Source organism: Narcine bancroftii, chromosome 12 (genome assembly GCF_036971445.1).
Source record: "Narcine bancroftii isolate sNarBan1 chromosome 12, sNarBan1.hap1, whole genome shotgun sequence".
Taxonomy (NCBI): domain Eukaryota; kingdom Metazoa; phylum Chordata; class Chondrichthyes; order Torpediniformes; family Narcinidae; genus Narcine; species Narcine bancroftii.
This window is the reverse complement of record NC_091480.1, coordinates 18,864,048-18,878,297: the sequence shown is the minus strand read 5'-3', so window position 1 is coordinate 18,878,297 and position 14,250 is coordinate 18,864,048. Positions and strand designations below refer to the sequence as shown.

General features: G+C 42.1%; 1 protein-coding gene across 4 annotated transcripts in view; it reads right to left on the bottom strand.

Annotated features, from left to right (window-relative positions):
• Positions 1-1,511, bottom strand: part of LOC138746950 (bMERB domain-containing protein 1-like) — a 47,053-nt gene extending 45,542 nt beyond the window's left edge. The window contains exon 1 of one of the 4 annotated variants that reach the window (XM_069905696.1): positions 1,184-1,511. In XM_069905696.1, coding sequence (XP_069761797.1) covers positions 1,184-1,289 — 106 coding nt within the window. In that variant the 5' untranslated portion in view covers positions 1,290-1,511. The remainder of the gene's footprint in view (positions 1-1,183) is intronic. The other 3 variants (XM_069905699.1, XM_069905697.1, XM_069905698.1) reach the window with 3 other exon arrangements.
• Positions 1,512-14,250: the final 12,739 nt, after the last annotated feature.

Genomic DNA, 14,250 nt, shown 5'->3' with positions numbered 1-14,250 from the left:
CCCTCCCTCCCCTCCCATGTCCCCCCCCCCCCCCAAACATGCTGGCTACTTTGGACGATTTACTATCATGTTTACAGGAGTAAGATATTGGAAATGCATTTGAATTTTCCAGGCTTGCATGAATAAAACACCCATCTGGCTTCTTTTCTCTCCCCCCCCCCCACCGGCTTCTTTTCTCCCCCCCCCCCGGCTTCTTTTCTCCCCCCCCCCTGGCTTCTTTTCTCCCCCCCAGCTTCTTTTCTCCCCCCCAGCTTCTTTTCTTCCCCCCCGGCTTCTTTTCTTTCCCCCCCAGCTTCTTTTCTCCCCCCCCGCTTCTTTTCTCCCCCCCCAGCTTCTTTTCTCCCCCCCCGCTTCTTTTCTCCCCCCCGCTTCTTTTCTCCCCCCCGCTTCTTTTCTCCCCCCCCCGCTTCTTTTCCCCCCCCGCTTCTTTTCTCCCCCCCCCGCTATTTTTCTCCCCCCCCGCTTCTTTTCTCCCCCCGCTTCTTTTCTCCCCCCCGCTTCTTTCCCCCCCCCCCCGCTTCTTTTCTCCCCCCCCCCGCTATTTTTCTCCCCCCCCCGCTTCTTTTCTTCCCCCCCCCGGCTTCTTTAGTCCCCCCTCCCCGATGCTGATGGACTCGCTGGGGTTTTTTTCTAAATCCCCGGCATTTCTCTTTCCATCATTATAAAGCCCATTAATATTTCGCTTGGAGACTGCTTTTTCCATCCATGTCGCGTAACCTGCTACATCTTGACCCGATCAGGACGGATTCCCTCTTATTTATGGCAACATTTCGGAACTGCCCTGCAGTGCCATCCAAGTTTGTGCGTGAGTAAAAGCCCGACCCAACATTTAAAGACCAACATCGTGGCCAAAGTAAACAATACCCGAAAACTTTGCCACGAGAGAGAAAAAAAATCCACATCAAGACAATATATTTCAACCAACGAATGGGTTTTGGCCGCGCAATCGAAAGAAAGCCCTGGGCTGCAGGCTCTCTCGGGATTCCCCTCCTCTTCCCGCTCCCATCAGCGCTGGATCCCACTCTCCCAAAACCAAGGGCCAGATCTGAGCTGTGTGGTCCTTCCTGACCGAGACCCCCCCGCCCCGGTGCCTGAATGTGTCGCCTCCGCCACCTGCAACGTCCCGCCCGATCTCCAAGCCGAGCTGCGGTGGAACACGGCTGCGAGCGAGGCGGGTACTTGCCTTTGCCCGCGGTCATCCTGCTCCACTCCGTCTCCTCCACTGCCCCGTAGCTCCTCGGCGATCGCTTGCTGTCGAGGGAGGCTGAGGGCGATGGCTTCGGCTCCATGCTTGTGCTCGCTGCCCACGCCTCTCTCTCTCTCTCTACTGTCTCTCTCTCTCTCTCTACTGTCTCTCTCTCTCTCACTCCCCCTCTCACTCCATGCTACTCCCTTTCGGGCTCCTCCTCCTCCCCTCTGATGTCACGCGATGAACAGGTTAAGGGAGGGGGGTGGGGGGTTGCATTGGTTGAAGGCTGGTCGGAAAATGCGCACGCGCCGGCCTGGCCAACAGGGACCCAATGTCGAACTGTTCTTCATGTCAAACGGAGATTCCTGACTGATTCGGATGTCAGATTCATTGGAGTCAGATTCATTGGAGTCAGATTCATTGGAGTCAGATTCATTGGAGTCAGATTCATTGGAGGTCAGATTCATTGGAGTCCGATTCATTGGAGTCCGATTCATTGGAGTCCGATTCATTGGAGTCCGATTCATTGGAGTCAGATTCATTGGAGTCAGATTCATTGGAGGTCAGATTCATTGGAGGTCAGATTCATTGGAGTCCGATTCATTGGAGTCCGATTCATTGGAGTCAGATTCATTGGAGTCAGATTCATTGCAGGTCAGATTCATTGGAGTCAGATTCATTGGAGTCAGATTCATTGCAGGTCAGATTCATTGGAGGTCAGATTCATTGGCATGCACGACATCTTCCTGCAGGCGAGGCAGACTTCCCACAAGGGGGTGCAAAAAAAACGACACAGCTGCACATGTAAACATAAAGAAATGTAAACAAACTGCAATACAAAGAGAATCAAATATCACTAAGGAGCAAAAGTAAGAGTCCTTGATGCTCACCACATAAACCAACTCGCCAGCTTTGCCATTGGATCAAATCTTTCCTCCTTGCTTGCAGTAATTCGTCCCACTCCAACCTCCATCCCCTCTACTCCCCCAACCAGGTTTGACACTCCGTTTATCACCCAGCAGCTTTGTTGAGCACCTTTGCTCCGTCCGCAGTAACAGCGTTGATCTCCCAGTGGCCGCCCCTTTCAATTCCCCGCATCATTCCCATGCTATCCATGGTCTCATGCACTGACAGACTGAGACCACCTGCAAATTGGAGGATTGACATCTCATCTTCTGACGGGGCACCCTTCAACCTGATGGCATTAACATTGACTTCTCCGGTCTCCATTAAAATCTAACCAGCCCCCCATACCCCCTCCCAACTTTTCCCCCATCTCCTTTTCTCTAGTTCTCTTTATTTCTCTACCCCCCTTCCTTCTGTCTCTTTTGCTTCTTTATTTCTCTCCTACTGACTACATAAAATGCATTAAAATATTTTATTTCAGTCTGTGGTCCCCTTAAGTTAGTTGTGCCCCACCTTGGAAAATGGCTACCCTGCACCGTCACTGAAGCATACAAGGTGAATGGACCTTAACCTAATCATCATCCAGAAGGAAAAGGACATAAGAACACAAGAAGATCAATATCTGCCTAAAAATAAGATAATTTAAGTTCTGTGGACCACCTGAAATTGTAATAATTAGTGACTTGGACACCAAGCCGAGAGTAAAGTACCAATCTTCATCTGAAAATGTTAAGTTCAAATCTCATTCCCAATTGCTCTTGGTCCCAGCCATAAAATCCAAAATCCTAAAATCAAAAAATCCAAAATCCAAAAATCCAAAAATCCAAAATCAAAAAATCCAAAATCCAAAATCAAAAAATCCAAAATCCAAAATCAAAAAATCCAAAATCCAAAATCAAAAAAATCCAAAAATCCAAAATCCAAAATCAAAAAATCCAAAATCCAAAATCAAAAAATCAAAAATCAAAAATCAAAAAATCAAAAAATCCAAAATCCAAAAAATCCAAAAATCCAAAATCTTAGACTGAAAAAAATGTCTAATTTGTAAATATCTGAAAAAGTGTCTATCGGAAGTATTAAATTCAGCTGATAATATGTCAAAAGAGGCAAAAAAGAGATAATTAAAACTTTGAAAACCTATTCTATGCCTTTGCTTGAAAACTGTGAGTAACAAGGACATTTGAAAAAGATGGTAATAATAGGACAAGCCAGTGAAAAACTATTAATTCTGAAGAATTTCCTAAATTGAGTCCAAATTCTCAACCTATTTCTCATTAATGGATTATATGTTAATTCGGAAAAGGAAAGTGGTTAAAAAAAAGATCCTGAAGTTGCCAACATAGAAGTTTTTTTAAGAACTGCCATTTCATTTCTACCCAAGAGGGGCGATTCACTGACTTATCCAAATATAATAATATATTAATCACCCAATAATAGAAACTAAAATTTGGAAGTGATAATCCTACATTTAATGTGGTCTGTTGAAGATGGGCTTTACTTATACGTGTTTTTTTTTTCCACGGCCATATACAAGTAGAAATAGCCGAATCCAGCCAGCTGAAAAAGGATTTGGGATAAAAATTGGTAACACTTGAAAACGATACAAAAATTTAGGTAAAATATTCATTTTAATTGAATTATCATTGTAATAGATAAGGGAGACCAACCCAGTAATGATAGTTTAAACTTATCAAGTAATACCCAGAAATTCTATTTCAATAAATTTTCATAACTTTTCATAATTGATCCATTATGTGAGAAAGGTAAAAAAATTTTGAAGCTTCCTTGATCCATATGTTGTAGGAGTGCCCAAATTTAGACAGATTCTGGAAAGACATTTTTACAAACTTTATTAATGAATCTTAAAATTATTTTGGAACCTTGCCCTTTAATTGCTTTGGTTTTTCTTGTGATCCAGATAAACTTATATCAGCATCTCAGGAGAAAGTTTTAGCTTTTACCACGTTGATAGCTAGACAATCAATTTTATTGAAATGGAAAGATGACTCATCCCCTATTCATGCACAGTGGTTACATGATGTAATGTCCTATTTAAGTTTAGAGAAAATTAGATATAATATTAAAGATAGAAAGTTTCAATTTATGAAATTGTGGGGCCCATTCTTATATTGTTTTTGTAATTGGAAGAATTAACAATTAGTGTATATTCTGATGTTTCATTGCCTTTTCTCCAGTAGTCGTCTGTGGATCCACATTATTGATTTTTTATTTGTATTAATTTATAAGGTAACCTTGATTAGTGGCAGGGAATAGATTAGTTATTTTTTCCTTTATTTTATACGTTATTTCAACAAATGGGTTTATCCTTATGTCATAGGTGCTCTCCAATTAGTAAGGGATTACTTAAGGAAGTATGTGAGTGTCAAGGAAAAGTTTGAAGACCACTGGTTTAATCGTACCTAATTGACTCATTATGTGCTCAGTTTCATAACTTCAAAGGAAATGGGCCAATGACAATTTTTCTCAAGCAAAATATTTCAGTAACAATTAGGTCTAGAGCAGTGCACACACCACCTTAAGCAATCCCTTACTAATCACAGATCACCGATTGCATAGGGATTACTTAAAGTGGAATGTGAGTGGAAAGAAAAAGGTTGAGAACCACTGAATTAGATTGTTGTGTATAGATAGGTGAGGAAGAAATTTAGTGAAGATTGATACCGTGACTGTGAAAGAAAGTTCGTGCTGCAGCTTTGACATTGACACTAACAATAGTTGGCAAACAGCCTGTTTTAATACAACATCTATTTAGCGAGATATTATTTAGAAATTAAGCCTTAACAGTTGTCAAGGGCACTAGCAGTGGTTGTTGACATTAACAGTGATTATTGATAGGCTCTCCTTCATAATTAGACAAAACTAAGGATTTAACATAAAAATTGTAGAAAAGTCTTGGTGTAGTTTTCCATGGGTTTATTCCATGATGTAATCCTATTTTCTGTAACAACTTGTTTGCTTCTCTGTATAAATATATATGCTTTGAGAAATAGATTTCAGAGTGGGTTTGCAGTGGAAACTGCTGCCTGCTCTTCAGGATATATCATGTGAAGCATGAGGTCACCGAATCAGTTATTTTTGTTGACAACGTTGTGGGCCAAAGGCCTATACTACGCTGTAATATTCTATGTTCATGCAGCTCCCTAAGGTTGGAAAATTACTTGTGTCACCCTGTTATTTAAGAAAGATGAGAGATTAGAATCAGGGGTCATAAGACAATTGAAGGGAGGGGGGAGAAGAGAGTTTGACCAGGTGGGATCTGTCCTTTGCAAACAGTGCGAGAATTTTGAATCTTTATTCCAGTAATATGGGAGGCAATGCTAAAGTCATTTGTCACTTGTAAACGTGCAGCTCATATATTTCTTTTGATTACAGGTATGTGGGACAAAAACATAAATAGTAAATCAGGTCATGATCCCTTTGAGTGGGGAAAAATGCTGGAGAGTTAAATGGATTTCTCTTGTTTTTACTTTGCAACGAGAATTTTAAAGTTGAGACATTGATAATGTAGGTCAACACACACTGGGTGATGAGTGAATCAATGAGAGAAGAGATGTTAGGATCTAAGCAGCAAAATTTAGGTGCATTCAGGTTTAAGGAGGGGGCACAGATTCCTTCATGATTGGTTCTTACCTCACAATACCTTAGTAAATAGTTGCTAAAGCACAACTGGACATGGCCAATTAATGTACCTCTGTCAGGGCTGCCTAGATCAAGAGAAATAAAATGGAGATGTTTACCTTTCTTATGAAACCTGAGGTGGGGGGAGGGAGGTAAATTCATTTTACTTCTAAAAAAAAAATTGCAATGGTTGTTGATTTATTTTCCACCCACAAACCTTGAATTTGTATGTAGGTTTCAGGAATTAAGGTTTATAAGTTTTCAGTTCACAGTGAATAGCGTGGGTGGGCACAGTAGGTTGCAGAGAGACAGTGTGCTAATTTAAGAGAGTGGCAAAAACAACTGGAAATGGAATTAAATACTGGGAAATTTGGTCACCAGGTAGGCCCAAAGAAAGGTGGATAGGGATATTTTCTGAAATGGTGAGGTTTGGATAAGCAGAGGATTTAAGAGTTTATGTTCCCCTAAGTTTATAGAGGAATTAACTGTCCTGTGCTCCTGTGCTTTGACACCTCCATACCAGGGATGCAACCAGACAAAACTTGTGGTCTCAGCATCTGAAGACATAGCTACGAGAGTGATTAAACATAAGGTGATCAAGAGGTGATGGAGCGTAGATATTTTGGAGGGCTGGAGAACAAAGAGGGAGGAAGCCAAAAAAGGATTTGAAAGGGGGTGAGTACTTACCACTGAGCTGCTGTTCAACTGGGGCTAATGGGGTGCTTAAGTTAACAGTGGATATGTAATCCTGCTTAGAACTGACATATGGCTGCATAACATCAAGGTTATAGAGTCATCGCAGGTGGCCATGGTTCCCTGCATTTAATTTAATCTCCAATTGTTTTTCCCACTTTCTTAATCTATCAGTGTCTCTTTGCAACTTTCTGCTCCCGCCTACACCGTGAATCTAATTCCTGAAAACATAAAAAATTCAATGTTTTTGTTTGTAGAAAAGGATTCAATAATTACGGGTTTTCATTGTGGAATCTGACTTCTGCCTGCTTGCTGTTTTGCAGAAGGATGGAAATTACCGGAAGGCAGATGGGGGTGTGTTTGACCTCTCACTCCACTGTTGCCCTGAAACCTGAGTCTGGACGATTGCGTTTTGTATGTAGTCCCTAAAGATTACAACAGCTGCAGTGGCATTCCCAGAGTGGCCCCATTCTTTGAAGCAGGCCACCGATTTTCATTACCAAAGCAAATTTGGCTGAGACTTTCTCTTCACTGTTCACTGATATTTCTTATTTTCATGTTTCATGATGACAGAGAATTAAATCAATAGGGTAATGCATTTTAAAATAAATGCATTACCTTTTAATGTTTAAAATCTTTCTTTAATTTTTCAAATTATTTGATACCATTTCAACTGTTTCTGAACATTTATCTTCACCAGAGGCATCTAAAAATAGCAAACCAAGTACTTTTCAGCATGAGGTGTCAAAGACTGACAGAGTTATACTTGGATAGGGTCTCAGATACAATTCAGAGAGACCTCATCACCAGACATTGCCCAATCCATCCATGCAACCACCACAGAAGGAAGGCATTGGGATCATTAGGGCATATTGAGGTGGGAAACTGGGGGCTATTATTCTGAGTGAGCATGGCTGGGGCATCATATTAAGCAAACGCGTAGGAGTGATTGAGCATGTAGATGATGGGCAAATTAAGTTTGATGTGAGTTAGACTGCAGGAGCAAAGTTTTGGATGACTGCAAGCTGACACGAATGAAAGGTGTGACGTGGGATGTATTTGAAGGATGCGTGCTTAGCCCACTGTTCTACTCACTCTACACTCATAACTGTGTGGTTAGGCATGATTAAAATGCCATCTACAAAATTGCTGGTGACACCACGATCTTTGGCAGAATCACAGATGCCAATGAGGAAGCATATAGGAGTGAGTGGTGTCACAACAAACACCTTGCTCTTAACCTTAGCAAAACTAAGAAACTAATTGTGGACTTCAGGAGGGGGAAATCAGGAGAACACAAACTGGGTAAGCAGTGGAAAGAGTTAAGAACTTCAAGTTTCTGGCATCAACTCTCTAAAGATCTGTCCTGATGCCTCCATGTCAATGCAGTCATGAGGAAAGCAAAATTTCATGAAGAGTTTGAGGAGATTGGGTAGGTCATCAAAGAGTCTTGCATAGTTCTACAGGTGTTCCGTGGGGAGCATTCTGACTGGTTGCATCACTGTCTGGTATGGAGGTGCCAACGCATAAGGCAGGGAAAGACTGCAGAGAGTTGTGAACTCAGCCAGCACCATCATGGGAAGCAGTCAGAAGGCAGAAGCCAAGCTGGTGTTAGTTAAGGATAGTGGGCCCAATCTTTTGGGCCGTGATTAGCTTTGCAAAATCCATCTACTGAGAAAGGCTATTCACAGCTAGATAAAGAGATCTGGCCATTGTTTTTGCAGACAAGCGTTTTCATCATTACCTTTATGGTCATGCATTCACAATTTATACGGATTTACAATTTAAACCACTGATGAGCCTGTTCAGTGAGACCAGATGCATCCCACCACTAGTCTCAGCTAGGATACAGCATTGGGCTCTCACATTTTCAGCCTACCAGTACACTATTATGTACAGAGCAGGTGGGGATAGCACTAATGCCGATGCGCTGAGTCATCTACCTTTACCTAAGACTCCGGATACTACATATGTGCCTCCAGAGATGATGTTTCCATTGGAAAAGCTGTCAGAGACCCCTATAAAGGTGACTCAGATAAAGCAGTGGACAGAGAGGGACCCAGTCCTGTCTCAAGCCAAGACTTTCCTTCTACAAGGATGGCCCCGTATCATGGAAGAAGAGGAACTGAAGCCTTATGCCAAACATAAGACAGAATTGAGTCTGCAGGTTGGCTGCATTTTCTGGGAGGTGAGGGTCATCATGCCTCCTCCTGGCTGTTCAAAGATTGTGGAGGAAATTCAGTATACAACCCTGAGCTTTTTTACTGTGGGTGGGACAGTGCAAAAAAAACACATATAAACAAATAAAGAAATGTAAACAGACTGACCATGCAATAGAGAGAGAATAAAATCAATAAAGGGTCCTTAAACAAGTCCTTGATTGAGTTTGCTGTTGAGGAGTCTGATGGTGGAGGGGTAGCAGCTGTTCCTGAACCTGGTGGTGCGAGTCTTGTGACACCGATACCTCTTTCCTGATGGTAGAACAAGAACAGAGCATTTGCTGGGTGGTGAAGAACCTTGACGATTGCTGCTGTTCTCCGATGGCAGCATTCCCTGTAGATGTTCTCGATGATGTCCTGGGTTGTGTCCACTACCTTTTGTAGGTCTTTACACTCCGGCGGATTGGTGTCCCCATACCGACTGTGATTCAGCTGGTCAGCATACTTTCCACCACACCTCTGAAGAAATTTGCCAGGGTTTCTGATGTCATGCCAAATCTCCACAAACTCCTGAGGAAGTAGAGGGGCTGACGTGATTTCTTCACGATGCCATTTGCGTGTTGGGTCCAGGAATGATCCTCCTATAATAATGACTCTGACTAAGACTTCTGAAGTAAACCTTGCTGTTCAAAAAAAAAATGACGATAAATTAAAAATAATTTCGCTAACTGAATCTCAGGTGGTAAGGGAGAGTCACTCACTTCCCCACAATTCAGGATTTGCTTCTTTTAAAAATAAGTCACCCACATTATTTGTTATTCTGTTGATGCCCAATCCAATTAAAGTTGAGACAATTCTACCTAAAAATAAATAGCTAGAAACTAAAGACACAATTAATCACTCCTAATTAGAAGAGTGCCATATATTGCACTGTTAGCCATTTAACCACAACCAATCAACCACAATCAGACAAAAAATCATGATTAATAGGCTTTAATCACCTTAAAGTGTCAGCACAGCTTGCATGTTGCTGGCCCGGTTCCAAGGCAGGTACTGAGGGAGAGGTTTGGGTGTAATAGCCTTTATGGGGATATCTGGGAGGAAGGAGTCACAGGTTGAGGGGGCAGGCCAGCCCATACATACATCTGTACGCATAGTGGTAGCACCACAATTATAAAAGAGAAACAAGAGACATGAGACAAGAAATGTGCCCATTTCCCTCTCTCTCTCTCGGCTTTAATGTAAGGAAACTCAGCCACTGTGCCTCCAGTGTGGCAATTTATTACCATTCCCTCATGAAGGATGAAATCTCAATTATCTGAACAAATTTTGCAGCATGCTTTTCTAAAAAAGTGAAATAAAAATGATTTATGTCCATGGTAGGTCAAGACTAATTTTCAATCTACTAAAGCTTGAAGCTTCTCTTAAAAAAAATGTTCCACAAGCTGCCCAGAGCAGAGTTAAGCATTGCATTGAAATGCTCTAATGCCACATCCAGGTTATAATGGAAAATCCATCAAAAAGGGATGACATAAACTTAGTAAAAACACAATGCTGGAGGAACTCAGCAGGTCAAACAGCATATAGCAAATATAAAGATACATTTCAGGTTTGAGCCCATTCACAAGGTATGAGCAAAATCTAGGCAGGTATCTGAATAAAATGGTGGGGTGGGAGGTGGGAGGGACATGGGAAGGAGCACAGGCCCACAGGCAGGAAGTGGATAAGGGAGAAAGGGTGCAACAGAAAACAGGGAGGGGGGGATATCTCTGAGATTGGAGAGAGAAAGGGTTGGAGAGCTGGACGAAAGGAGACAGAGGGATAGGGAAGAGAGGGAGAATGGGGAGTGGTCCAGCAGAAGCCAGAGATGGCGATGTTAATACCATCTGGTTGCTCCTCCAATGTGCTTTGGCAGTGCCTGAAGCCATGGACAGACACGTGGGCCTGGGAGTGGGGCCACCTGGAGATCCTTGCCACTGATGCGGACAGAGTGAAGGTGCTCAGTGAGGCGAAGTGACCTGGGAGTGGGGCACAGAATTGAAATGCGTCCATAGACTTTTGTGTTTTACCCTGTAATATAAACTTACTTCTCTATGATATTTCCACATTAACAAATGCAATTTTCAGTCCTGCAGGTCCACTAAAGAACATATTTAAAAAGTTGATTAAAAAAAAGCCAAATTAGATTATTTAGAAGTCTATCGAGTTTGCTTAATAGAAAATATTCAGCTGTATCTGAGTGAACAATGCTATCCAACCAATACTGAACTGTAAACAACATTACGAGTTATCCCAGTGAAATAAAAGTCTGAGAACCTTTGTTCACAAAGAAAAATGTTTTTTTTAAATAAAGGTCAAGAACTAACGACAGTGTTATTATATTGATTATCATTACCTTTCAAATGAGGCGTTACTGATTACCATAATAAAATCCAATAACATTTTTAAAATTCTGAATTCATAAAGTGCATTCATGTAAAATTCATTCCATTTATATTTTTACATCAACAAGCTATTCTGGAGGTTACAGGCCTTGCATGGGAAATATTTTCTTCTTTTAATTAAATAATTGGAAGGTTCACATTGTAAATTCCAGACGTCGATGAAAGTCAAAATAAAATTGCAAATGCTGAAAGACTGAAATAAGAACAGCAAATACTGGAAACACTCAGCAGGTCAGGAAGTATCTATAGGAAGAGAAATAACATTAACTCTTCAGATCCAAGACCTTTTATCAGACATTTATGATGTCTCTCCCACAACTGCCTGCGATAAATTTGCCTATTTCATTGAGTCTGTCATTTGTGTTCCATCATCCTGGAGCATGCCTTGCTGCCGTAACCCCAATGGCCAGCACCCTGGAAGGTAAATTATTAGTCAAGAGTATTCAACATGTAACTAACTGATCAACTCCAGCCACAACGCCACCAGCCACTAATTGCTCACCGCACAATAAAAATAGCTTTAAATTCTAATCCCTCTATTGTTTGCAACTCGAAGATGTTCTTGATCAAACAAGGAGAACACAGCAGGTTCAGGCAGCGCCCATGGATTGAAGTGATCAGTCAACGATTCAGGTTGACCTGCTTTATCGAGAAAGAAATATCTACGGGAGCTGCTTCAACTGTTGAGTTCCCTCTGCAGTTTTTCTTTTCATTTATCTCGAAAGATTTTAAAAATCCTCGCTGAGATGGGGCTGATAAAGCAATATCACTATGGTGAACGCAAATGATACTTTATCAGCAAACTACTTCCCTTCAACTGGATTTGTGTCAGCACCTCTTCAAACACTGAGCAAAAGAGGTGAGCCTGTGAGTGAGGGATACAGGGATTAGGTTACCAAGCCTTGTCTGAAAATCAAACCCTCCACCTACAGAACATGTAGCCTTTCTTTGGAACATATTCTGTTACTAAGCAACATAATTTCTCTAAATGCCAGTTTGCACTAGATCCACAAACCATCTTATGATCCAAGATTCCTCAGACTATTACAATTCAGAAGAAATTCTGCTTAAAGAATTTTAAAAATCTCTTACAGTGCCAACCAGAGGATTTGTTTATGTGGTGCGCTATCAAACAGAAGCAAACACACAAAACCTAAAGTCTGTACAACAGGCTTTATTCGACATAAACTTCCACAGAGCCAGCTGTGAGGAGCGCTGCTGTAAACTCTGAGAGTGTCTTCAATCTCAGCCTTATATCCCAGAAGGTGATTGGCACCCGACCGAGAGGGGCTCGGTCTATTCAGGTCGGCTGATTGACAGCCGGCCAGGTGTTGTCTTGTCCCTGAGCTCTTCTGCAGGTACAGAGGTTGCCCCCTGCAGTCGGCCAGTGGTGTACCACCATATTTTATAACTTATCAATGGCAAGATTTCCTTGTGAGTCACGGGTATTGTTTAGCGCACCTCTATTTCTTCTTCTTTTTCTTGAACTTGATCCTCTTTCTCTGGATTGATGATGGTTTTTCTCTGCTGTGGTTTCATGGATTTTGAGATAGCAGAGGAGGGACCCAAAGGATGGCTGATGGGATGAACAGATGGCTAGTTAGTGAAGTGTTCTACTCCTTTACTACTTGCCCCTCCGAGTGCTGTTGACACTGACCTACAGGTTCTCAATACCAATTCCGCATGCTTCTCCAGTCGTGGACTAGAGATTCCCAGGAATTCATGCATCAAAGTGTGATACGTTTGCTGCAGAGAAATGGATCGGAGGTCAACCCACAGAGACGTAAGAGTGGCAGAGAGAATCACTAGCGTCTCCCTCCCTCCCCATTGATGTGATCTAGCGGGATTGTTGTCTGAAATTATTGATGACCCCTTCTACCCTGCACACAGGTCGCTCCCTTCGGGAAAAAGATACAGGAGGATCAGAGCCAGCACCACCAGGCTGAGGAACAGCTTCTTCCCATGGGCAGTGAGAATGCAGAACGACCAAAGGAACTGCTCACACTATCCATCCGAGACTCTCATATTTATGAAACAATATTTATTTATTTGCTTGTTTGAATAAATTAATTCTAGTCCTGCATATATGTTGTCTGTCTGCATGTGTGCTATGTCTGGTTGTACACCTGCATGTTTTGTAAGGAGGATTGTAGAGCGCTGTTTCATCAGGTTGTACTTGTGAATTCAGGTGACAATAAACTTGACTTGACTTGAATCTGCAGTGGCACTGCAATTTATCAAGGAGGCGTTGAGAACATCGTTGAATCTTTTTTTCTCTCTCTCTACTTGGCAATCTCTTCCCTTGATTAAGTTCGGAAGGTCTGTTTCAGCAGTCTGACCTCCGTCATGTGGCCCTACCAATGTTGGTGAAAGTGTAACAAGGACATCAGAGTTGTGGATGTTGGCCGAGAAGATGACATTGATTTAGATTTGCTTTATCATTTCAGTGAATTAATTAGTCATTGCCTGGCATAACAAAGACGTTGGTTTACTAAAATAATGTGCATGAATATGCTACTGGAAGAACAAATCCAAGCTCAGCTGAAAGTAAAACATGAATGTCTGCAGACACCGTGGTTGAAGTGGAAACACAATGCTGGAGAAACTCATCAGGACAGTGTACTTTAGATAGCAAAGATAAAGATATATCTAACCAACTTTTCAGGCTTGATCAACATATGGAAAAAATTTACCAGGCGTGGAGGGTTGGGGGGAGGAGTACAATCCCAAAGGCAGGAGGTAATAGGTGGATAAGGGAGGGAGGGCACAGCAGCAAACAGGGGGAGGAGGGATGGCTCTGTGAATAGAGAGGGAAGGGAGTGGAGAGCTGAGGGAAAGAAGACAAGAAGAAAGTGAAGGGAGGGAGAATGGAGAGCAGATTAGCAGAAACCAGAGAAGTCCGGTTAGAGAGGGCCCAGACAGAAAATCAAGTGTTGTTCCTCCAATTTAGGGTGGTCCTGGTGAGATAGTTCATGATGCCATGGACAGACATGTGAGTATGGGAGAGGGGCGCGGAATTGAAATGATTGCTACTGTCATTGAGAGTGAAGGTGACCTGTCAACTAATATCGTTAGCATAAGCAGATCTTTTATGTTCTGATTTCATTGTAAAATGTAGTTGAAGTGGATTGACTGCACCATTTTACCACCTTGGAGATCAAAATGAAGCGTAATTTGGTACATACCTATTTTACTTAAGAGTATAAAGGTGGAAGGTTAT